Source organism: Leptonychotes weddellii, chromosome 2, assembly GCF_054177405.1.
Source record: "Leptonychotes weddellii isolate Sample4059 chromosome 2, ASM5417740v2, whole genome shotgun sequence".
NCBI lineage: Eukaryota > Metazoa > Chordata > Mammalia > Carnivora > Phocidae > Leptonychotes > Leptonychotes weddellii.
Genome location: NC_138370.1, coordinates 93,326,134 through 93,352,620, shown reverse-complemented (window position 1 = coordinate 93,352,620; position 26,487 = coordinate 93,326,134). Strand labels below are relative to the sequence as shown.

The window sequence follows — 26,487 nt, the reverse complement described above, 5'->3', positions numbered from 1 at the left end:
CTAGAACTTTCCAAAACCTTCTAATCTTAGCTTGGGCTGTCATAACAAAATACCCCAGATATGGGTGGCTCAAACAACCCACGTTTATTTCTCATAGCTCTAGAGACTGGGAAATTCTAGATCAAGATGCTGGCATATTTGGTTCCTGGTGAGAATTCTTTTCCTGGCTTGCAGAGGTCAGCCCTCTCAATGTGTCCTCATATCAAGGGGGGCAGGCAGCACTCTAGTCTCTCTTCCTCTTCATATAAGGGCACTAGTCCATCCCATCCTGAGGGTCCTCCTCTCATGACCTCATGTCAAGCTCCCAGCTCACTAGCCCTGCAAGGCTCGTTCCTCCTCGGATATTGCAAAGTCTGTTCTCACATTCTTCTGGGTTTGGCTCCCTTATTACAATTTGTTTATCATTGGCCCCTGCCCCCAGACTATCAGCAGAATACGGCCTAGAAATTTTATCAGCTTTGTTCACTGCCATATCACAAGTACCTGTAAGAGTAAATAACATGACAAATATTCAACAAGTATTTGCTAAATGGAGGAATAAATGACTAAGGCTGATTTTGAAGGCCAAGCGCAATTCTAAACCTGCAATGATCTTCCTATAATTTTCAAAATAGTTCCACATCCAAAATGGAGCATACCCTCAATTTTGTTTTTCAAAATAACATAAAATATATCAAGCAGGATAAGAAAGTTGAGTGAGGGTAAAGCATAAAAGGGAGTTATTTTAAGTCCCATTAGCAAGTTTCATATACTTATGAGCCCTTATCTTTCTTCCTTTGGTTTCATTCGTGTTTGGTTTCAGAAATCCTCATTCAAGAAGCTAAATGCATTCTTTTGTTTTGGTTTTTACCATTTACTCTGATATAAAACTTGGACACAAATAGCTATAAAATATCTATCCAGTAAGATATAATCTGAATGTTTTTTTCAGAAACTACAAAAGTGTAAGTTTTTTACCTGTAGGTTGGTTTGTAGGCCTCTACTGTGTAGGCCCTGGCTGACTAGGCAAATAAGAGTTGAAATGCTCTTGAAATAACAATCAATTTTAAAATTTCAGGCAAGGACTCTGAGTCTCTGAACTGGTTCCCTAAGGTTCTATGCCAGCCTGTGCGCCCTTAACTGGATGTACAGCTCGTTATCCTCCCTCTCCCAAATCTGGTTTTATGCATTCACTTCTTGGTGCCTCCTGATTTGTAGCTGAAGAGCCTGACCCACCAGTCACCCTAACTTCCGAATCCTCTAAGCAGAAGGTATGAGCTAGTAGTGTCCGCAAATAATTCTGTACATTTGCATGGACACAATGTAAAGAAATTCAGATGAAGAAAAGGGAAGCCTGACTGGGAAGAGGAGGCTGAAAACTACAGAGCTGAACAGAAACACAGAGAACAGCTCCAATTAGGGGTGTGTGTGTGTGTGTGTGTGTGTGTACGTGGGTGTGGGTGTGTGTGTGTGTGTGTGTGTGAAAGAGAGAAAGAGAGAAAGGGAGGGAGGGAGACAGAGAGAAAAAAACAGAAAGGAGAGACAGTATGAGAGCAAGAGTGAGAACGAATAGCACAAGAAGAAAAACGAGGTAGGTGTTTGGAGAAAACAGCGTGAGGATGAGAGTACCAGGCAAGAAGTGTCCTCTTTTCTAAGCTGTGATTCCTACTGGGGATATCTCCTTAGGGGGAAAGGTTAGATACTTACAAGGAGCAGGATACAATGTTCTCTCAGTTCTGCCAGGTGTACTTTTAGGAAAACAGAGGTGGGAGGCAATTGGATCAGTTTATGGCCTTAGCAAAGAGAGATTTAGAAAAATAGAATTTCACCCTCACTAAGCAGATACCTGCTTCTAAAAAGCAAACTCACCACGGTTATGCTCCTATCCAGCTTCTGTTCAAGCAACTCTAGAGAAGGGCCTATTTAAATACTCTCCAGATCTGGGCCACCTAGGTGGCTCAGTTAAGCATCCAGCTCTTGGTTTCGGCTCAAGTCATGATCTCAGGGTCATGAGATGGAGCCCCATGCTGGGCTCCGCACTCAACACGGAATCGGCTTGAGATTCGCTCTCTCCCTGCCCCTCTCTCCACTCCTGCGTGCTCTCTCAAATAAATAAATAAATCTTTAACATACACACACACACACACACACGTGTATATGTATTTGTGTGCCTGTGTATGTGTGTGTGTGTATGTATTCCCCAGATCTGCCCCCAATTTGATCCAGCCAACAGGAAAGGAATGACTCAGACAAACATAGGGACAATCCAAAGTGCCCTGTTAGGGGGACAACGTGGTAAGGGCAGAGCTTCCCATCTGAAGTAAAAGGTAACATTTTCATCTACTTCCTCTCCTTCCCAGGTAGCTAGTGACCTAGGCTCACTGTGAATCAGACAAAAATAATAAATATAAAAATGCACAGTAAATTGTGAAAGCAATATAAACAGACATGATTATTATGCCATAGTTTGTGCTAGACTTAATGGCAACTTACGTGCTAGGCCCTGAAGGTAAAATGTCAATGAGGTCCCTAAAGCCAATGAACTAAGTCTGGGGGGAATAGGCATATGTAAATAGGTAATGTACAAGAGCAGCTCCTAGCCTGCACAGCACCTCTGTGAAATTTTAAAAAGGCAGCACTTCAGCTAGACACCTTTGTACACTGAAAACCTTCCCCAGACTACCCATTACAGGTGTCAAGGATGGCAGAGGGTTGATGTCAGAGATAAGGCCTAAAAAAAAAAAAAAAAAAAAAGATTATCATGCTTGGGGGTAGCAGGTGGGGGAGCAATTTCCCACAAAAGCAACATAAATAAAAAGGCATCAAGAAAAGATGGAAAACTTAGAGACTGGGGGGTGGAGGGGGAAGGAGGGTGTGGCCTATATGGCTGAAGAGTAGAGAACAATTAAGGGAACTGAAATGTAAAAGATTTTGCAAAGTTGGGATTTTAGAATTTAACCTGAGGAGCTAGAGAACCCGGGAAGGATTTTAAGGAGAGGAGTGACAGATCTCATCTGCATTCTTAAAAGCCCCCTTTCTTAGAAGCCAAGTAAAGAGTTGAGAAGAGGAAAGGTTTATTAGAGCCTATCCTAGGATATGTGGGTAAAGAGGAGGCAACAGATTTAAAAGTCATTTAGGAAGTTAAATGAGAGGAATTGCTAAGTAATCATATAAGTTGGCAAGGGAAAGAGAGGTGGGCAGGATGATACCAGGTTCCCGGCTTAGGCAAGGCTAGAAGGTAAGGCAAGGAACACAAGCAGAGGAGCAGGTTTGGGTGGGGGTCAGGTGGGGCAGCAGTGGAAAAGGAGGCCAATTTTATGAATGGTATTACTATTAAGGTACCAATACGGCATTCAAGAAAATATTCCAGTAGGTAGTAGGAAACACATCTGGACAGAAATATTAAACGGGTAAAAAATAGGTTTGGGGGTAAATAGCATAGGAATGAGATGCTCTGGGTAGATTTAAGAGATAGGCAAAGGAAGAAGAACTCAGGAAGATTGAAAATAAGTTGTTAGAGACAAAGAAGAAATCTAGAATACACGATGTGTTACAAAAGCCAAAGCAGGTGCCTCACACTTGCAACTATAGAGAGATCAAGTACGACCAGAACCTAAAAGGATTCACTGAACTTAATAATAAGGAGGTGATTGCTAATCATGAGGAGAGCAGTTTCACTGTAATGTAACATAAGAGAAGAAGCCTGAATGCAGAAGCTGAGGAAATGGAAACAGAGTGCTTCTTTAAAAAAGCAAACAAACAACTGTTCAGTGAGAAGGAAATGGGGAGGAACTACTTAAATAACTGATTGTTTAAATAATTTTTTTAAATGTAGAAGGATGATTACCCAGTATTATCCTTAGAAAGGACTCTTTTCAACTTCTATGGTTTGGCAAAAACATTGTTCCCTCCTTAAATCTTGTCCTTAGAGATATTCAAATCTGCCCAATATCCTGCATAAAACATTCCACAGACAACATGAGACTCTCTCCTCTATATATCTAATTTGGGCACTTAACCGCATGCACTTTTAAACTGTTGAGTATTTTCATGTGCAAATGCTCTAACTTCCTGCACAAGTAGGAAGCCCCTTACATGTCAACAATATTTGGTGCCATGTAGGCCATATCCTAGGGCTTTATTTAAATAAAAAGTAATGTAACTGCACAAAGAGCTCACATAGCTTTGAGCAGAAGAGGAAGTAAAGAACAGAAGGCTTGTATAATAGAAATGTGAACTCTGGAATCAAACAAATGTATTTGAATCTTGGTTCCACCCTTCATAAATGAAGTCACCTCAGGCAAATTAATTAATCTCTTTAAGACTGAGCTTCTTCATACGTACAGGGTACATAGCAGGTGCTCAATATCTATTGAATTGAATCAAAAAATGGAGAGGATAATACCTGTAGAGTAGTTGTTAGGAAAATTAAATATGATAATTATGGTAAGTATTTAGACAATGGGTTTCAGTTTGCAAAATAAACATAAGGATAAGGTTAAAAATGTGAATGGGAGGGGCGCCTGGGTGGCTCAGATGGTTAAGTGTCTGCCTTCGGCTCAGGTCATGATCCCAGGATCCTGGGATCGAGTCCCGCATCGGGCTCCCTGCTAGGCGGGGAGCCTGCTTCTCCCTCTGCCTCTGCCTCTCTCTCTCTCTCTTATGAATAAATAAATAAAATCTTTAAAAAAAAATAAGAAGGTGGGGGATGGATGAAATAGGTGATGGGGATTAAGGACAGCACTTGTGATGAGCACTGGCTGATATATGGAACTGATGAATCACTAACTTCTACACTTCAAACCAACATTACACTGTATGTTAACTGGAATTTAAATAAGAACCTAAAAAAATGCAAAATAAAAGACATACTACAATTTTAAAATAAGAACAAGAAAAACAGAACACCCAAGCAGATTACAAAATCATTTATAAATAGATCTATAATCAAATTATATTAGGTATAGCAGGAATTATCTTTTCTATAACTAAAGGATTAGAAATTAGACAATCAAATAAATAAATCCCCTGAAGTGAAAATCTTTCTCAGAAGACCAGTTGTATTTCTTCCGTCTATATCTATTCAAATATAGGTCTAAAAAAAGGTGACTTTGAATGGAATGGAATAATTTTGTCTTCCACGATATCAGAGGTAAGTCAGGTAGCAAGAGCAGTAGCATTAACGTACAGAGACAGAAGCAGGGGATGGTGTGGAAAGTTGGGAGGATGGAAGGTCAAGGCCAGAGGCAGCTATCACAAGTTCAGGTCACAAATAGGGCTGTCTGCAAAGTCACACATGGGGGCTCATGAGCCCAGACTTCAAGTGTGTAGAATCAATGGTCCAGAGCCCAGAAAGAAGAAGTCAAAAAACAAGAGCTATGTCAGCAGTATCAATTACCAGCAGTAGGACAGAGTCTGGGACTGTATTAATGGTCTTTTGAAACCAGGGAATTCTGATAAGCTGTCGACACAAAGTAAGAATTGCTCACAATGGCTGGCAGCTCACAGTCTACATCTATACACAAATAAGTGAGTGAGAGTGGGTCAGTATTTCCCAGGCTTAGCAGTGGAAACCAGCAGCCTTGCCTTCCACTGACCATCTTGATAACCTACTAAAATGGCTCTGTGCCTAGATGTGGTTTGCTCATTTCTCTCATCAGGGGATATTTCTGTTATATCTGAGGTGCCAAGATGTTTGAAATGGAGACAAAAGGGTATTGCCCTGTCTGAGCAATATCAGGTTACCCAACAGGGCTCACACTACACTGCCCCATTCTGGTTAAACGAGGAAGAATATTTACGGGGATCCAGGTCAGCTCCGAAAGTGTAAATATATTTAAAGAATACAGGGATTTCCTCATGAGATATTTGCAAATGAAGATAAATACAGTATGTTCTCTTCTTTACTCTCACTGGAAGGATCCTCTATTACATCAAAATTAGTTCATTCTAATTTATACCTATTGTCGTCAGAATGGTTCTGTGTTATTAACAAAGGCAAATTCTCAACTGAGGCCATTCATAAGAGGTACAGACCCTGGTAGACTCAGGATGTTTTGGGAAGGACAGGGGGCACGATTAGATACAAAAAGAAAAAATACCTCAACAATATCAGAATAAACAGAAAAGATAACACCCTGTCAGATTCATGGCTTAGAGAGCAGCACATCTGCCAAATGAGGACAAACCTGGCCTAGATTTTATATAAGGCAAAAGTTTAAAAGTATGAGAAAAAGTCAGGGCTCAAAGTTATTTTGGAAATAGCACATGGATATGTAAATTCAGACGTAATCTGAAACAGAAAATCAATTTTCAAGTAAAAAAGAAACGGTAAGCTTTGAGTGATACCAGCTCAAGTTGTAAACTGAATTTAACATTTGTAGGTTAGGCAGGTGTGGTAGTTGGCTGGTGAGGCAAAAGAGATGGGCCGCAACTATTTAGGAGCTCATTTACGAAGTGTGTGGCTGCTCCACACTACAACGGCAAAATTGAAAATAAGGACAAGAGATGGCATGGCTTGCAAAACCTAAAATACTTACTGTTGGGGGCTTTACAGAAAAAGTTCACCAATCGTTGCTGCAGAGCAAGGCTCCTAGGGAGCCTTTAAAAGAATCAGTGAGGACAGGACAAGCCTATTGTAAAAGCAGAAGTTACACTGACAACCAACCCTCTTTCTTTATTCAAAAGTTTGGTAATTTCATCTAAACAGTAGGCATTCATTGGCTTTGAAGTGTGGAGCAAACTAAGGACTACCCCATAAATGTCTAAGACAGGTTCACTAACCAAATCAGTAGATGATCTGGCAAGAGAAAAAGAAAACTGGTGACACTTACTGATAGTACAGTTCTGCTCCCCGGGTATCACTAAAATGCCCCCACGGTGGGGAAGACGCTGGCAGTTTTAGGTATCGGCCGGGTAAAAGAAACAGTGACCCTGACACTCAACAAAGAGGACTCAGATGGCCCCAGGTTGCATGGGAAATATGTCAAAGATCACCAGGAAGGGTCTGGGCCAAGATTCCAGCCAGTAGGATGGGAATTTCAGACTAAGTGATAAGGGTTGTTCAGGAAGACCAGGCAGTAAAAGGAGGTATGCTAATTCACATGGTCTGTTGATCTTCCAAACCAGGTAGAAGCTGTATGTTTGCGCTCCTGTTTTTGTAATCTTTGTTTAGGTATGGGCTTGCCCTAACCCACTGATACTCATTTTAGCCAAAGGAAAACCAAAGTTCTATTGACGAACCCTCTGCTTGAGTAAGACAGCTGTGTCATAAGTTAGTCTATATTTTTTTCCAATTATATTAATAGAAGAGTTTGTTCCCCTTCAAATTATCTACACTTAATAAAAATATGTTTATTGTTTACCATGCATTGTTTAATGCCTGCAACATTTATTTATTGGGCACAGACTCTAAGTCAAACACTATTTTAAGTACAGGGGATACAATTAATAAGCAAAGTCCCTGCCTTCATTGGGGTTTACATGCTAATGGATAGAAAATCAATCAACAAGTAAATATTCAGTATCATGATAAAGCCTACAGAGAAAAAACAAAGCAAGGAAGGAAGATAGGGAGTGCATGGTGGGCGTCGGGGAGGAAGGCTGCTTTTTTCTGCCAGTGCTGTCAGGGAAAGCCTCCTGGATGAGGTAATAGTTGAGCAGTAGCCTAAAGGAAGCGAGCCAGCATCCCTGTGGGGGAGGGGGCGGACCGGTGCCCTCAGAAGGAACACAGGGTACAGCTCAGGAACCCTCGAGGAGCCCAGAGGGGCTGAGGCAGAGAAGTGAGAGGGAGAGAAGAAGAGCTAAGACCAGGGAGTTAAAGGGGCAGGTGATTCTTGTATAAGGCCTCAGGCCATTTTGAGGGCTCTAGGACTTGTCTCCTGAGTGAAGTAGGAAACCACTGAGCAGCTTCTGGGTGGAGGAGAGACAGGGTCAGACTCACAGTGACCAGAGGAATCCTGTAAAAAGTAAGTGGGATACTGCCACTTCACTAAACATTAAAATGTTCCCAAATTAAAAACAAGTAACTACAACATAAATATGCCCCTTCACCAAAATAACATTTTCTAGTTTTTGGAAAAACCTTGGGAGAGAGTTACAACTTTTTTTTCATTTTATTGGGAGATGCTTTGCAACTGTTACATTAACACATCACTGATTTGAATTAATTGGGGAGAAGATCTGTCAAAATTAGTTAAAAGATTAAATGATCTATTTTATTTACCTAAATTTTACTACCCTTTAGCATGTGAAAGAAGAAATCAGGCTTGCCAAAATTGCCTAATAAAATGTGTTTTAATAAACAGATTTCTTGGCAGGGGTGGGAGACGGAAAAGGAGAGGGAGAGAATCTTAAGCAGGCTCCATGCCCAGTATGGAGGCCAATGTGGGGCTCAATCCCACCACCCTGAGATCATGACCTGAGCTGAAATCAAGAGTCAGATGCTTAACTGACTGAACCACCCAGGCATTCGAATAAACGGATTTTTAAAGATTATAATTAGCATATGTCAGCACCAGTCTATGCCAGGTAAACTTCTGCTTACAATGCAATTTCTATGCTTCACCTTAATTAGATACTTCTAAATTGTCTCAAAAGCAGTTTATTCTCTACACTAGATACATATCCAAAATCTTACATTATTCATTTTCTTAACAAATTCTTTGGGTGGGGTGTATGTTAGTAATGTAGAGGCATAAATAAATGTTAAGACTAGTTTAGTTCAGTTTCTGTCCAGCAGTTTTGTTGGTTTTTTTTTTAAGATTTTATTTATTTGTTTATTTGAAAGAGAGAGCGGGAGCGAGAGAGAGAGAGAGAGAGAAAACCCAAACAGGGGGAGGGCAGAGGGAGAGGGAGAAGCAGGCTCCCCACTGAGCAGGAAGCCCCATGTGGGGCTTGATCCCAGGACCCCGGGATCATGACCTGAGCTGACGGCAGATGCTTAACTCACTGAGCCACCCAGGTGCCCCAGTCCAGCAGTTTAAATACCAAGTGAGCTGGGTGGTATTTCTCCCTCCTACAGTCAGGCTACATCACCAATCCAAAATGCACACTTTAATAAGACAGAAGTTGAAGTGGAGAGAAATTTGTAAATCTTTTTATGTGAATTACAAGGTCATTAAGACTAACATGAGAGTCACATTTAAGATTAAGAGACCATTTTACTATATTTCTTCAAAATAAGGTTTGTTCCATTTTAATATGAAATCTATGGAGAAAGGTCCATATTTGGGCTCCACTAGTCTCTGAAATATTTCAAACTACATGAAAAATTTGGTGTCAATATGCAATTTTATGGATAAGGAGAATCTTTACCTGAACAAGTTTCAAGATCCAAAAAGGATAAAATCAAAATGATTCACAATGAAGATAAAATTATTTCCCAGAAAATTACTTCTCTTTTTATGATTCTGGGGAAATAGTCTCTTCATTTTACTTCAGTATTAACTTACATAGTTTACTCCTTGCTTTAAATTAAAAAAAAAAACTTTAAATATATAAATATCCTTTTCCAATAATTTAGGAAAAAACAATATTCTAATCTGTGACTTCATCTCATTTATGGCTGACATTTAAACTAGTTCTTTATTTTTCTACTCTCTGGTTAAAAGGGAATATTTTAGAAACTTCTGTTCACAGGATAGTCTATAAAGTATCATTGCTTACTTGTCCTTTTTTTAAGGGGACATACTGACTACTTTTTTAAAAATATATATAAGAAAATTGCATGGGTCCAGAGCTAAACCAAGTAAGTCTAGCTCTTTGCTGTATTGCTGTTATTGTTGTTGCTCTTACCTTAAATCAGGGATTCCCAATCTCAGCACTATTAGTATTTTGGACCAAATAATTCATTATTGTGAGGTGCTGTCTTATCCATTATAGGATGTTAGTAGCATCTGTGGCCTCTATTCAATTGATGCCAGATGGGCACCTCCAGTTCTAATGACCTAAACACATAGTGCTAAATGTCCTCAGGAAGAGGAAAGAGTGAATACTACAAATCTCCCAAGGTTGAAAACCTATCTTAAATCAATCTTTCTTTGGCTTTGGAGGGTGGGGGAAGGGGAGTCGCCTTATCTCTTGTCCATATTATGAATGTATTCTTAGAAAGTGACCAGGAGATATAATTTAATTTTAAAGGGCAGATTTATAAAAGGAATATCAAAAGAAAAGGTCACTGGAATAATCTATAGGTATGAGAATGACATTTGAAAACCATGTTTTATCAGAGCTCTTGTCAAGTTCCTAGCAAATAAGTTTAAATATATATTTGGTACGACCAGTTTCTAAATAAGACATTGTTTGGGGGATGGCAACTGGCAGAAGAAAAAATATGATCTTCAATATAGTAATTTCATTGTAGCTCCAACAAAATTAAGCCTGTTAAGAAAACATCATCTTGGTCCTTTCCTTATAGTTGTAAGAGTAAGAACTGATATAAGCCTATCTAAGATCAACACATTTAAACTATTATTGCTAAAATGAAGCCTATATTGCTATTTTTACACTTCCAAGTATTTTGTCCCCAACTGTAACTTCCTTTTATTATCCAGAATAATATTTTATATATTTTATATGTTTGTTTTAAAGCACATTCAGAATAAAAATAATCTAATAAAATTATTGTTGTTATTGGTCTTAAAAAATTTTTATGCTCCTCATGACTAGGTATTAGTGATCATTTGTCTTTGACCCTCTTCATAATACACTGCTGTGTGCATTTTTCCACTTTCACTCTCCTACATGTAAATGTCTCCAAAATACATATTCACATTCTCTAGAGCTCCATGTGGTATCCCACATGTAAGTCAGATAGGATATATCCTAATTAAAGTAATTATCAAGTTACTGAGTCATTTAAAAGATACATGTTTGGCTAAGGCATGAGAGATTAGTGAAAAGTGAGCCTTACTCTAGTTGACAGAATGTGGGGGAACACTCTAGAAACATTCAGCCACAGTTGGTGCAGTTAACTATCTTATTTATTAAAAAGATATTTTGAGAACCCAACTTTACTATCTTTACTTCCTGCATGAAAAAAAAGGACCCAAAACCAAAAGTCTAGCTACATTCTCTTGGTCTGGGAGGGACGATCATAATCATTGCCAACCACTTCCATCCTGAAGAAGCATGCCCAAATGGGGAAAGGCTAAGTTTTTAGCAAAAAGTAAATGATCAGCATTTTATGGGTATTGTTTGCTATTTCTCTTTTTCCTTCTTTATCCTTCTTTTATGACTCCCCATAAAAGGTATTTCCTGATCTTTAAAAAATACTTTCATTAGGGGTGCCTGGGTGGCACAGTCGGTTAAGCCTCCAACTCTTGGTTTCGGATCAGGTCGTGATCTCAGGGTCGTGAGTTTGAGGCCCAGGTTAGAGTCTGCTTGGGATTCTCTCTTCCTCTCCCTCTGTCCCTCCTGCTTGTCTTCTCTCTCAATTACATAAATAAATCTTAAAAAAAAAAAATACTTTCATCATGTTCTCAAATCAACTAAATTTTTAATTTCTCCCAACTTCCTTCTCCTCCTTTGTTCCCTATTAACAAAATCAACATCTCTCCAGTCACCCAAACTAAAAACCTCAGAGAAACCACTTTCTATCTCATTTATCACAATTTAACTACTGCCTAAGACCTCCTAATTCTACCCTCACAATATCTCTATTATCTTTGCCCTTCTTGCCATCTCTGTTCCCATTACCATGGTTCAGGAATTCATCATTTGCCTTATATACAAATTAATTCAAAAGACTTTCAAAAGCTCTTTCAACACAAATTTCTCCCGACTCCAAAAAAATCATGTTTATTACTGCCAAAATTGTTTTTCTAAGAAACCAATACAATCATATGAGTCAAATAAATAAATCTTTAATAATTCATCTCTAAAGATTATAGATCAAACACTTTGTCATAGAAAAGTCAAGACTCTCTGTTATCATTCCCAATCAAGCTTTATGGTCAACACACCCAGTATACTCCAGTCATTCCAGATTTTCTATCATTCTTCAAGTGTAACATGAACTTTTACAACTGACTTTTTCTTTTTGTTGTTTTGTCTTTCTACACTGCTATTGCATACAATACCTACTTCTTTATGGCAAAAATTCTTTTCATTACCCAATGTATTTCAGTTAAAATTCTTAGTTTATTCCTTAGTGCACTCATGGCACCTTAGTAATATAGCATCATTAAAGCACATAACCACATTATATTTTAGTTGCGCACAGAACTATCTGCCCTCCAAAATTGTGAACTTGCGGTCAAGGACTATGGCTCATTCATCGTTGTAATGATCTTTCAGTATTTTAACTGCAAGAGTTAGCAGTATTCAATTCAATGCTTAATACTAATCACTGGAAATAGAAGACAACTTGCAGATTATATATACTTTTATTTTGCTCATCTTTATTTCATTTTACCTTTTCCCAGGCTGGTATTATTCTTTAATTCTGAAATCAAATGTGGATTTTAAAAAGACTCATCTAATGATTGTTTTAAGAAATTAGAAGAAAAAATAATAGGTAGAAAGAAACTAAATCAGTGTATTTTCTTTATTATATTTTTCAAAAGCTTTTAAGAAATATTTTCAGAGACGGGGCACCTGGGTGGCTCAGTCAGTTAAGCATCTGCCTTCAGCTCAGGTCATGATCTCAGGGTCCTGGGATTGATCCCTGCATCAGGCTCCATGCTCAGGGAGGAGCCTGCTTCTCCCTCTCCCCCTTCCCCTCCCCACCGCTCATGCTCTCTCTCTCTCTCTCCAATAAATAAATGAAATCTTTAAAAAAATATTTTCGGAGCTAATTAAAATATAACACTAGGCTTCACCACTTCAATTTGAAAGTGAGAGCTCTGCTCTTAGTGAAAAATAGATTAACAAAGCATAGTTACGTGGTTTTTTTTTTTAACAAATATCCAATGTAAACTCATCTATATATGCAAAAACACTTATACCTAAGGAAATCATACTTCAGGATATCCTCATAGGGGGAACTGTTTACACAATTTAAGTTTCCAATTTTCATAAGTAAATTCTGACAGAACAAATGAAAGACAAGATTTCCTATACTTCAAAATAATAGACTCATAAAAATTATTGCCATCTACTTTGGTGATTAACATTGTAAGCTATAGAAATTTTTCTTATTCTAAGCCTATGGTTGAACTATCTACAAAATAAACTCAGGACTAAAAGCTGAAAGTAATATTTGAAGAATAAACTATAAAAATTACTGAACTTCAAAAGTGTGAACAAAATCTTACCAAATAATTTCTATCATTTCATAGGAAATATATTATAAATTACTACAGACGTACAAAATGTGAAAGAATAAGAGAAGAATTCAAGTCATATAACTGTATGTACTATTTTCTTCAACATAGGCTATTAGCTTTTAAAACTAAATAATCAACAAAATGAACCTATCAAACAATAATCTGACATAATCATTACTCTATGGCAAACTCATTAGATCTGGGGTAGTTTTTGTGAAGCAGATGCAAATCAAATACAAACAGCAAATACTTCTACCTGTGGAACATTTTTTTTTTAATTTCTTTTTTTTTTTTTAATTTTATTATGTTATGTTAGTCACCATACAATACATCATTAGTTTTTGATGTAGTGATCCACGATCCATTGTTTTCATATAACACCCAGTGCTCCATGCAGTACGTGCCCTCCTTAATACCTATCACCGGGCTAACCAATCCCCCCTCCCCCTCCCCTCTAAAACCCTGTTTGTTTCTCAGGTCCATAGTCTCTCATGGTTCATCTCTCCCTCCAGTTCCCCCCGCCCATTTTTCCCTTCCTTCTCCTAATGTCCTCCATGTTATTCCTTATGTTCCACAAATAAGTGAAACCATATGATAATTGACCTGTGGAACATTTTAAAAGAGAATGAATTCTTACTTTCAAATTGATAAGTAATAGGAATATAGAGCTACCTCCCCTAAAGTGGCAACTTTTCTATCAAACTAAACCACAGTTTACATTACAAATGCTAGAAATAAATGCTATAACTGGACTCTAAATTATACTTTCAAAAGTTATCTCAAAACTCTAAATTAGTATTCCTATGTATATTCTATTAAAATAAGTTATAAGCAAAAATAAATAAGCTATAAGCAATGATTGCTTAAAACACCCCCCCCCACACACACATATACATAACCTACAACTCCAAGGGTTTATCTGATCTTAGAAATCCATCATCTCACGAGTGTCCTATCCCAATTCTTTTTCTACAATTTAAAGAATAGTTTTTTTAAAAAAAATTTGTCATGTGTTACAAATCAAGTACTGTTGTTGGTTTGTTTCCTTAACCTTCATTGTTTTCTGACAAATATTTGTCATTCATTTTCCCCATTAATAAGAAGAGAGTAAAAGTCTTACATAGCAAGTAAATAATTAATTCAGGGCCAGATACAACCACTTAAAAGGTTTTTCACAAAGACGATGAAAGTTATTGTCATTAAAATATAATTGTTCTATAATATCTGTATTTGCCATAAGTTTTTCAATAATCTTATGCTATTTCTCCCCTAGAGTAAGGACTAGAAATAGCAAAATTACATAACATCTCTAGGAAGGGATTTCAGTCTGCTGTTATTTTAACTAATCTTCATAAAATTTGGAGATTCTTTACTTATTAAATAACAATGTGGCTAATTCAGAGTCATACAATCATAAGCAACACAGCGCGGTGTTGAAGAGTACGGATGGTGATACCAGATGTGCAGGCTGGAATCTCAACTCTACTACTTACTAGCTGTCTGACCTTGGTTGACTGTGTAACCCGTTCAGGCTTTATATTCCTTGTCTGTAAACTGGAGACAAGAATGGCACTTGTTTGTTTTGAAGATTAAAAGACTGGATGCATGGAAAGCATTTAGAATAGTGTCTGATAACACAGTTAACAGCTCTGCTATTAATTGTAGTGATAAAGTTCACTGGAATTCCAACTTAATTTTTTTCTTTTCCTCAGCCCATCTTCAAATCGTAACACAATAACTTATTGTATCTAAATTTATTTTTATTGTCAAAACTATCAGAAGAAAGGGAAAGAGCGATGCTTTTTAAGTGATTAAGAGATTCCTCAGCTCCTTTCAGCATTTCCAGGCTACATGAGCTGTTCTTACCCAGGGGGAGGTAAGGGAGTGGGGAGGGGATTCTGTAGAACTCAAACCCCAGTCAAACAAGCAAATAAAGAAACAAAAAGGTGCTAGTAATGTTGGGAATTTTTTTTTCTCAAAGTTTCAGTTTAGGGCACAATTCTGAGCTCAAGAAACTATTATAAGCTTCCAATACTCAGATACGAGATTCTACCCTGAACATAGTGAAGACAGGACAAGATGAAAATAAAATAGGTTTAGTAGAATAAAACAGAGGATATATTTGAGTAAGTATTATGCACTGATAGATCAAAGTGTTTTATCCAGTAAGTCCAAATCACAAATTGTCCTTCATTTGTAATAGAAGAACCATTTTTTCTCCAGTTTCATATAAAATCCAACTATTCTAATATAACTCAGGGAAGTGGCTGTTTCATTGATATATGGAAAAAAAATTTATTTACACAGGAGTCAATAAAAAATGGATTCATATCCAAACTCACCAATTAAAAGAGAATTTAAAATGTTAACTTGTATCAATAATTTTTATATCCATATTTTATCTTTCTACTAAATAGTTTGTTTACTTAAGGTGATGATGAATTTAACTTTCAACCAAGAATTATGAAGGGTACACCAGGTACCATATTAAATGAATAAAAGAAAAAAAGAAAAAGCTACAGTAAATAATGAGAAATTTTGAGAATAATTATTTGCTGGGAAAAAAATATCTCTGTGCTGTTTCTCACATTTGTTAAGAGAGGGTAATCAATTCTGCAGACAGTAAGATATTCTGAGAAGTAATTTAGCCCTCACACCAAATAATCAAGATAAAGAGGTGAGATTTAATCAAATAAAAGGTGAACATAAAACAAGAGTAACTTGCTTTTTTACTACTGAATTATGTTAAATTACCTTTTATCTGTTGAAAAGTCAGTAGAGCAAGTTGTTTAGCAATAAAAATTACTTATTCTTGTATAATTACAAACTTATGAATATTAGGCATAATTGCCAATAATGGGGGAGGTCATAGAGAAAAACTTTTAAGTATCATTCTCTTGTAATGTTGTTCAATTTCTCATAACACTGAAAAAGACCTGAGTGTCATTCAAAATCATTAATTTTGTTTTCTCAGCACACCAATTAACATTCACCCTGCACTAACTCTGTTCTCCTTTCCCATATGACCCTTTCAAAGGATTCAAAACTGAAATATTGTAGCAATAGACATATAAGGCAATTTAATCATTTGATAACTAACTACTGGGAATATTTAAGTAAGTTTTTACTGAATTTAAGCTTGTATATGCAATACGATTAGAGTGGTTTCTTATAAATTCTAGGAACCTGAAAGAGGACTGCATGTGGAGTAGAACAAAAAGGTAAAATGTTGTGAAAAGCAAAAAACAAACAAAAATGACTTAATTTTGTCTTGTGAAAATTAGAGGAATGATATTTAACTCAAGAATTATTTGCAAAAAATAGGGAGATCTAAGATTGAGGTTAAAATATTAATTTTAAAGTATGACACCATGCCTAAGGTCAGGGAAAAAGAAAAACACTACATGCAAAGCGAAGTAATAAGCAGGTTGTGCATTTTAATCCCTTTGGAGATGTGTGTGACCTTGGGCATTACCTCCCTACTGAAACTTCCAAACTCCCATCTGCAGAATCTAGGCTGGATTTAGATAATTCCTAAGGGCTCTTCCAGTTTCACATTTTAGGAAAAGGAAATTATATAAATCCTAGATGGCATAAATTATCCCTCATGGGCATGGAAAACCTGCTTATATAGTAAGTAAAGGCTTTATATATTTCTAATCTGTCAGCATATGTAACTTTATGTATTGTTATATATGTCAAACTATAAAATCTGTTCAGTGTTTCTTTATGGAACATGTAGCTCCATATCAGAGCAGACCGGTATTACTTATGCTCTCCAAAACTTACAAAGTTTTCTTTTCTTCTATTAGTATTAGAAGTTTTTAACTTACTGTTTTGTTTTGTTTTTTCCTATATGTGGGGAAGGATTGATTTGAAGCAAAAACAACTTCAAAATTCTCCTTGAGGGGCGCCTGGGTGGCTCAGTTGGTTGGGCGACTGCCTTCGGCTCGGGTCATGATCCTGGAGTCCCGGGATCGAGTCCCACATCGGGCTCCCTGCTCAGCAGGGAGTCTGCTTCTCCCTCTGACCCTCCCCCCTCTCATGTGCTTGCTCTCTCTCATTCTCTCTCTCTCAAATAAATGGATAAAATCTTTAAAAAAAAAATTCTCCTTGAATTTTGATTACCAACGCCTTTTCAATCTTGCTGCAAGTCAGGTTCCCTTAAACATCAGTACCTCTTTATACAGACGGTATCAAGAATTTAGGCTTGGAAACGTCATTAAAGAATTGTGACTTTGGATAAGTCTTATAGATACAGAAAATTTTAGTTTCCTCAATTATTAAAAAATTGAGAGTTTGTACTAGATAACTATAAGATCTCTGTTACTGCAATATTGTGATTCTCTGATTATATATATATATATGTGAATATATATGTATGTATGTATGTGAATGATACATAAAAGTTTCTGAAATGCTGAAATGTTTTTCCACTGTTGAGGATATATCTCTCAGGGAAAAACTACCAGACATTAAGAAATTATCAATTAGGTGGTAATATGGTATAAGTAATGCCCCTTAATAATTTACCCAACTGTTTATTTACATTAAGTATCTTCCAAAGTTTATTAACTCACCAAAAAGATAAGATGCACTATCTAGTTCTCCCTAATAATTCTAAGAAAATAAAATGGTAAATATTTTCTCTGCTTTACAAAGAGCGCAACTAGACATTAATAAGCAAATGGAGTGTGCTTTAGTAGTTCATTGAACAGACCCAGTGTCAGAAGCAGAATATAGTGGGGTTCACTGAGTCTATAGACTTTCTTTAATTTTCTGTTATGCCTTACAATAATGTATGAGTGTGTTTATGTGTTTTGGGGTAGTGGCTGAGAGAGCTGGTAGGAAGGTGATAATCATTAAGATATTATGATATGATCTCAGAATGGTTAACTCATTGTACTAGGGGCCCCAGGGCACCAGCACAGACTAAAGGCCACATAGCCCTTCCTTTAGCTCTCTAGCTACTGGGATTCATTGAGCCATATCACTAAAGGCTTACCTTGCAAAGGAGATATTGATCTTCTACAAATATAAATGTTCTCTTACACTTTCAAAAAACCATCTTGCTCTTTCTAAAGTCTACACAATGTGTAAATTCAGGTCTTTAGAGAATGGGATAGCCCAGGCACAAAATTTATCATCCCGCCAACTGAAAAGTTGTCTCAAATATTGATCGCCATACAAATAAAGAGTAAGTGGGTATCTTTCTCACTTGGGACCTCAGATGAATCAGATCAAAGTTCCTAATATTTTCTCTTTTCCTTTCATGGCCCACTTCTTTTCAGATTTATACAGTTGCATTAAATGAGTGTTTTACCTGATCTCCCTAGTTTCTCTTGTTTTATTTGGACTTTGACATGAGTTTCAAAAAATTCCTCAATAATAATGCTCATCAAAGATCAAGTACAAAAACAATGGAAACAAAATAATTTTGAGAACAATTTGGCTATTACCTCAAGTATTTTATTTCACTACCTTAAAGTTATTTTCCTTCACTTAGTAGATATGCTAACATATAGCTCAGACTATTTGATTTACCACAGATCTGCTTATAACTCAAGAGAAAATAAGCCCATTTTATTAAAATAAAGGATGAACATAACAATGAAAAATAAGGTAATTAACAGAAGCTTGAGGTAAGATGTCCTTTCCAAACTGCTTCAACACCTTAAGATAAAGTTAGCTATAATCTTTCTAGTTTGGGGCTCAAACAAAATAGTCTGGCTAGCTGCTCTGAAGACAGGGGTAAAGATGATGCTGCTTAGGAAACTGCCTGCACTCCCAAATTTGTTGAGCCAAAAAATGCATTGTACTTTTCATGGACTATGTGGAACACACAGAAAAGAGGTCAGCCTGGATCCATTTAAATTCTTGCCGAAAAGGAGCCAAGGGTGATAAACACTGGATTCTAATGAACTAATGGAGCACTATTATCTCTGATTGTGTTCATGTGACTACAATCATTTTACACACAGCAGGCAGAACAAATCAGATGATGACACGCTCTTGCTTATCATCCTTCTATGGGCTTCCCACTACACTTAGAATAAAACCTAAACGCTCCACCTGATTTCCAAGGCCCTGTGGTCAGGCATCTACCTATCCTTCGGACCCATCTCAGGTCACTCTCTCTCTTTCACTCATGGTAGGCTACATGCTGATCCTCTGCCTCTTCCTCTAACAGGGGAAGTTTACTCTGCCTGAAACCCTTTCTCCTTGAGCTTTTTCATGATGGATTCTTATCTTTTAGATATCAATTTAAATGTGACCCCCGCAGACATATCTTGCCTGACAAGCCACTCAATGTAGTGACAAAGACTGTCCCCTTGACCAAAATTAGGCAGGTTCCTTGAGCCCTCTTTTTGACTAGGCCTTGTCTTGGGACCTATACTCAACCTGCCTAAGCTAGTCTTAGTGAAGAGTCCTACAAAGTCACCCCTCCATCTTTGATATGTGACCACCCTTGACATCTGATCAAGTTCTTCATCCCTCGCCCTGGATGTCTAAGCCTTTGGCCTTCCTTTAATAAGAATCTCGTCAGTAGTTTAGTAAGTTCAGTAAGAATCCCCCTACGTTTGCTATCTCCTCTCAGCAATTTTCAATTCTCATTCTGCTCCTTGGCTATAAATCCCTAGTTGTCTTTGCTGTATTTGGAACTGAGCTCAGCTCTTTCTCCTAATGCAATAATATTGAATAAAATCTGCCTAATGACTTAAACGAGTGTCTGATTCTGTTCCTCTTTGCTAGTAGCCACCCAATCCCCTGGTGTCAATTTCCGCTATTTTAATTCTCTGCATCGAACTAATCTCTATGACATTATAATGATGGCCCTTTGTTTTGTGGCCTATCTCCTTACACTAGGGTGTGACCTTTAGTAAAGCAGAGATATTGTTTCTCTTGATTACCACTTCATCACCAGTGTGTTGAGCCTAGAACACGGCTGGCAATGACCACAACACTAAATAAATTTTGTTAAGTAAGATAATTTTAAAAATTATGTTTTCATGGTTTACCTAAATGGTATGAAAATGTGTAGAAGAGAAAACTGGAAGTTATCATACACATAAGATTTATCAACAAAAGGTAGAAATGAATACAACAGATATTAAAAGTCGTTTCCTTTGGTTTCTTCTTCAGACATCACTGTGTTTTCCAAACTTTCCACTGTGCTTTACTTTGAAAATTAGAAAAACATTAAAAAACACTAAAGAAAAAAAAAGAGTGGTTTATGAATTACCAATTTTAGTTGCTTTATGTGTTTCTTCAAGAGAAACCTTTTACTTGCAAGTTCCCAGATTACTGACTCTATGCCAAGAGAAAGGCACATAAAAAAAAAAAAAAAAAAAAAAGTAACAAGCAAAATTTCACTGGAGGAAAAAGTTGTCAAAAGTAGCATTTTGTTCCTTCAAGTTCTAAAACCTGGTAGATTTTAAGATAACCGAGCAAGTAATAGAATGGAGGAAAGGGAAGAAGAGGTAAGAGTCTCATACTAGATATCACTTTATTACCTATTTCAGGAGAATCAAGACCAAATGCTGTTTCACCTGAGTAAACTGAACCAGCAGTGAGCAAGTAAGTGCGAGTGATCTACATGAAACTGTTAACCAATGGGAACAGCAGCACTGCGCTTACTGCACTGTTCTCCCTACTCTCCAGCACAATCTCAGATACCCATCATGGCATCTATCTTTAAAGCAGTCCTTTGTTTACTGCTGCTTATTATTTTTTGGCAATTACTGTTGGTGTTTAATCATTTCTCTTTGTGTGAGTAAATACAACACTGTCAAATTGCGTAACATGAAGATTAATTAAGATAATCAATTAAGATAAGATAGAAGGGAAAATAATTCATCCACATTTCTCCAATTAGAAAAAAAGTTTTGGTGGAATCGACTGGGCAAATTCTTCCTCAGGGTTTTTACAAAGGCTGTTTGTTCCCTCTGTTGATGCTTTTTTCCCCAGAGAGCCAAATGACTTGCTTCCTCCTGTTTTTTAGATCTTTATTCCAATTTCATTCTCAATTAAGTCATCCTGACCAAACTATCTGAAATCATAATCCCCCAACATAACCAATTTCCATTCCCTGCTTTTTTTTCCCCCTCAGTACTTATCACAATATAACATCCTATACTTTGTTTACTGTCTGTCTACCCCAAAAATGCAACTTATGTGAGGGCAGGTATAATGGTCTGCTGTATTCCTACTGTATTCCCAGAAAATCAGTTTGTTGAGTGAATGAATAATATGAGTAATTTGCCACTGTTATGATTTTTGAGTGTGTGTCTTAGAAGTTTAAACTATTTATGATTCCCATCTTGTAGCACAGGATCACTAAAAAATCTCTCTTGTGATTAGAAATGGATCTCAGAATTCAAGAACCTGAAATTTCTATAGTTGCTTTTGTACTCCTGAAATCTTGAAAGATGGAAGAAAACCTCAAGTGAGGCGACCAAGGAGCCATGGCCTTGGCTGCTATGCACCACTGAAAAAACCCGTGTGCAGTGTCAGAGTGTGTTAACGGTGCTGTCCATGTAAAAAAAAAATTTTAGAACTTTCCCAGTGTACAACTTCCCCTTTGTTAGTAAGGTTATTCAGCTTGGTTTCAAAATGAAATTTGTTCTTGTTTTAGTTTGAGTGTCTTTAGAATGTCTGACTTTGGTCTCCTAGAGGAAATGAGGACAACCAGTTTTATTATCTACAAAAACTGAGTTTCACAGAAAGATCTTGATTAAAAACAAAACAAATAACAACTCTTCTTCACAAAAGTAACAAAGCAAACCAAACAAAAATTTCACTTTAACCTGAGCAACAACAGTGCTCTTTGAACCACAGCAGGTCATACTGTGTAATTTCTCATTACCAATATTATGGGCTGAACTGTGTCTCTCCAAAATTGTGTCTCAACCTGGGGACCTCCGAAAGTGACTGTATTTGAAGATAAAGTCTTTGAAAGGGCATTTAAGTTAAATGAGGTCATCAGGGTGGACCCTAATACAGTATGATGGTGCTCTTACAAGAAGAAAAAATTACAACAGAGACAAGACCATGTGAAGACACAGGGAGAAGACATCTATCTACACCCCAAGGAGAGTGGTCTCAGAAGAAACAAACCCTAACATCTTGATCTCAGACTTCTTGCTTACAGAATTATGAGAAATAATTATGAGAAAATAAATTTCTCGTACTTTGTTATGCCAGCCCTAGCAAAATAAGATAGCCAACCAAGAAATGCCAAAGACTGTCACAGGTAAAACACTTATAAAGATGTATTTACATTTTAGAGTTGTTCTCTCTCCAACCAGAAGGTTCATATTAGACAGCTACTGGTTTGTTAATGCTTCAGATTTACTTGGTAGTATCCATTCATTCATTTAAGAACCTAAGAACCTAAGAAATACGCAGGACACTAGAAACTTCAAGTCAGGAATAGAAATTGAATGGTCCCATTCACAAAAATAGAAGAACATAAACCTTCTCAGTGAATGATTTTGCAATTCTACTGCATTATCACTTCCTCTCTCACAACTTCTACATCACAAATAATTTGGCTGACAATAAAACTCACAGAGCTGGGGCAGTGACATTTATCTAAAATAATCAAAACTACTGTCACAGAATCATGTTCTTGTTCTTTTTGTTGTTTTTCTTTTTCTTTTTCTTTCCTTTGTTTCTTCTATTTTTCTTATATTCATCAGTTTTTTATTTTGAACATTATCATGCTATTTCATAATTCATGGGGCATAATATTATAAAATAATTTTACTAGTTTCTGGAAGAAAATCAATAATTATAGGAAAAACTCCTTACAGGATAGGTAAAAAGTAATTTAGCTGACTAAAATAACGACATAAATTCTGTCTCTCCAAACTTCAGCAGCAGCTGAACAATCCTTGAAGATACATAAAAGCACTATTCAATTAATAATATTTTATATTATTTTTAAAGTATTAGTATATTAACTGCTACCTTTTGAAAAACATTTCAAAAACTTAGAAGAATCAAATGAAACCAAAACCAAAAATTAGGAACTTATTTCTTAGAAGTTGCAAATAGTCTAGATTACTAAAGTAACATTTTTGTTGTGGTTAAAAAATACATAACATAAACTTTAATTAACATTTAAAATACACTGAAAAGATTTCCTTACCAATATTGGGGTGCTTCAAAAGACGGCAGATTCTAGCTTCTCTTTCCAGTTTCTGATGATCTGTTTAAAAAAATAAATCACAAGTCTTAGCAAAAAAGATTAAAAGACAATAAATAGCATATTGAAATGACAAAGCCTTTACATTTATGTATCTTTTGATCTCTTTTTAAAAAGTGATAATTTCTTGTATTAACAGTTACAGTTATCTGTAAAAGAGAGAAAGTTGAAAAGAATAAAGCCACACTTGTTTTCAAAAAAAAAAGTGATAATTTGCAATTAGGTGAACATAATATAGTTTAACAATCTAATTTTCTTTCTTTTTCATTGGCTTGATGTTTGATAGAGTGAGATACAGAATAGAGCTGAATTTAGACAGGGCCAAGACAACAGTGAAAATGTCACAAAACAACAGTATTCTTTCTTTACCTTAAGTGTATATTCTTACAACAAATTAATTGACCCAATAGACACATACACATTTAATCAGATGATGCCTATCTGGAATTTGAAATACCATGGAAATGGTGCTAAGTAGGGTTACAGTTTGTCCCTAATGGAGAAATATTTTCTGTCCAGTCATATTTTCTATCAGCCACTCTTCATACAATCATTGGTCCAACTTCCCAAGTTTATGATGCTCTTTCTTATATCAGAGACTTCCAAAAATCCCAAATTCCTTGCTCATCTTCATCCTTCTATGTTTCCCTAATCATTTCTTTGAAGGGGCATGACCACTGTAAACTTACATTTTAAGAACTATCTGATACTCTTCTTTGATTTCTTTGTGGTGGCTCATATGCATATATTTAGAACCAAAATCACTGGCCAAAGCACAAATGCCAAAAAGAAGCAGTAACAGAGCAGAAACACACATTGCCAATAAGGACAGCACGGCAGAGTGGTCATTAGTTGAGAACCTTATATAGACATCTGACTTAAACCTTACAATAGCCCTCTGAGACTAGACAATATTATATCCCTATTTTAAAAATATAAAAACTAAGGCATAAAGAGGTTAAGTTATTAGTGGCATCTACCAAATCAGCTCTCATTAACTAGAATCATAACATAGCCTTAAAAGGAGGAGGGGAACACTTACCTAACTACCCACACATAGTCTATACTAATGGTCCTCCAACTCTGTGGTCTCAGAACCTCTTAACACTCTTAAAAATTATCGAGGACCCCAAAGAGCTTTATTCACATGGATTAGATATATTCATGCTTACTCTATGAGAAACAAAACTAAGAAAAATGTTAAATATATATTAATTCATTTAAAAACAATAATGATGAGCTTTGCGCAGTGGCAGTATCGTAGCCAATGAGGTTTATCCGAGGTGCAATTATTGCTAACTGAAAAACAATAGTGAACCCATTACATTAACATAAGTTATTGCATTTAATTTCTAAACTTTTTATTTAATAAAATTAAAAATTAAATAACTGAAACTTACAGAAAATTTGAAGAACAGTACTAAAAACACTTATATAACAGCAGATTACTCAGATACATCTATTAACATTTTACCCATTTAAAAAATCATTTATATCCTATGTATGTATACATGTCTGTGTATGTGTACATGTATACACATATTTAACACACAAATATGTGTTTATATTTATACCTAATCTAATTTTTTTTCTGAACTATCTGAAGGTAAGTTACAAACATGAAGGCCCTTTTTTAACCCCTAAAATTTCAGTGTGTATTACCTTAAAATTGTGATACTCTCTTACAATCACTGTATAGTTATCAACTTCAGCAAATGCCACATTAATACAATACTTTACCATCCATATGCTAATTTTGTCTGTTTAACCCAATGATGCCCTTTATAGGATTTTCGCCCTCTAACGCAGGATCCAGCCTAGGGTCAGATATGGTACTTAGTTGTCATCTCTCTTTAGTTTCCTTGAATATGGAATATTTCCACAGTTTTTGCCTTCTATGACCTGACAATTTTGAAGAATACCATGTCTATCTTTTAAAAATAATGAATCTCATCTTGGTATTGTCAAATGTTTGCTCATGATTTGATTTAGGCGATGCATTCTCAACTAGAACACTATCCTTCTCCAGCTGTCACATATGAAAGTATACACTGCCCAATGGCTTCTCAAAAATGGTGACTTTGATAGCCAGGTCAAGGTGCTTTGAATTTCTCTGCTGAGTATTATTCTTTTTTAATTTTTCCTTTGTCACTAATAAATATATGGTGAGACTATTTATGGCCAGGAAAACATCTTGGTCTTCATCAAAATTCTCCTGTAGATTGTGCATTCAGCGATGATTCCTGCCTGAACCAGTCTTTACTATGATAGTAGCAAAATGTTGATTTTCTAACTCCAGCACAGTAACATTTTCATGAAAAATACTGTTATTTAAAAAAAAAAATTCAAGGGCACCTGGGTGGCTCAGTTGGTTAAGCGACTGCCTTCAGCTCAGGTCATGATCCCAGGGTCCTGGGATAGAACCCTGCATTGGGCTCCCTGCTCAGCAGGGAGTCTGCCTCTCCCTCTCCATCTGCTTCTTCCCCTGCTCATGCTCTCTCTCAAATAAATAAATAAAATTAAAAAAAATTCAGTGACATTTTAATAGGAATGTATAAGGACAAATAGTAGCTACACTTACAGTAAACAGAGCATAATGTTTACCCAATCATTATGTTGTACACCTGAAATTGCTATAACATTGTATCAACTATACCCAAAAAATGATTTTGAAATAAAAAAAAATAAAAAAGAGTAGCACGGCTTTACATCTTTGCCAAATCTCTTTGATGTCTGGCTTAATAAAAGCTGTATTCTCATGTTTGCTTCTATATTCAATCTACTGTAATATGTTGTTTTGGTTGAAGTATATCAAAAGAATCAGACCTCACAAGGATATGCAGTTGGAAAAGCAAGAGTACTGTCATAGTTTTTCAGATAATTGTGGATATTGTTCTTTAATATCATCCCAAAACTCAACAAGTGATAGTTTTTTAAAGGTTAGTTGCCAGTGAAATCTGAAACCTTCTCAATGTACTTTATGAGCCATATCAATAAAGTCATGAACTTATATGTTTGGTTTTTTTTTTT

The 26,487-nt window shown here is 36.3% G+C and overlaps 1 protein-coding gene and 1 pseudogene across 1 annotated transcript in view; one reads left to right on the top strand and one right to left on the bottom strand.

The window, feature by feature from the left end:
* The window catches only part of CAMK2D (calcium/calmodulin dependent protein kinase II delta), a 283,031-nt gene that overhangs the window by 164,086 nt on the left and 92,458 nt on the right, over nt 1–26,487 (bottom strand). Inside the window, exon 3 of the mRNA XM_081813123.1 lies at nt 23,401–23,460. Coding sequence (XP_081669249.1) covers nt 23,401–23,460 — 60 coding nt within the window. The remainder of the gene's footprint in view (nt 1–23,400; nt 23,461–26,487) is intronic.
* LOC115940779 (U4 spliceosomal RNA) lies at nt 24,696–24,828 on the top strand (annotated as a pseudogene).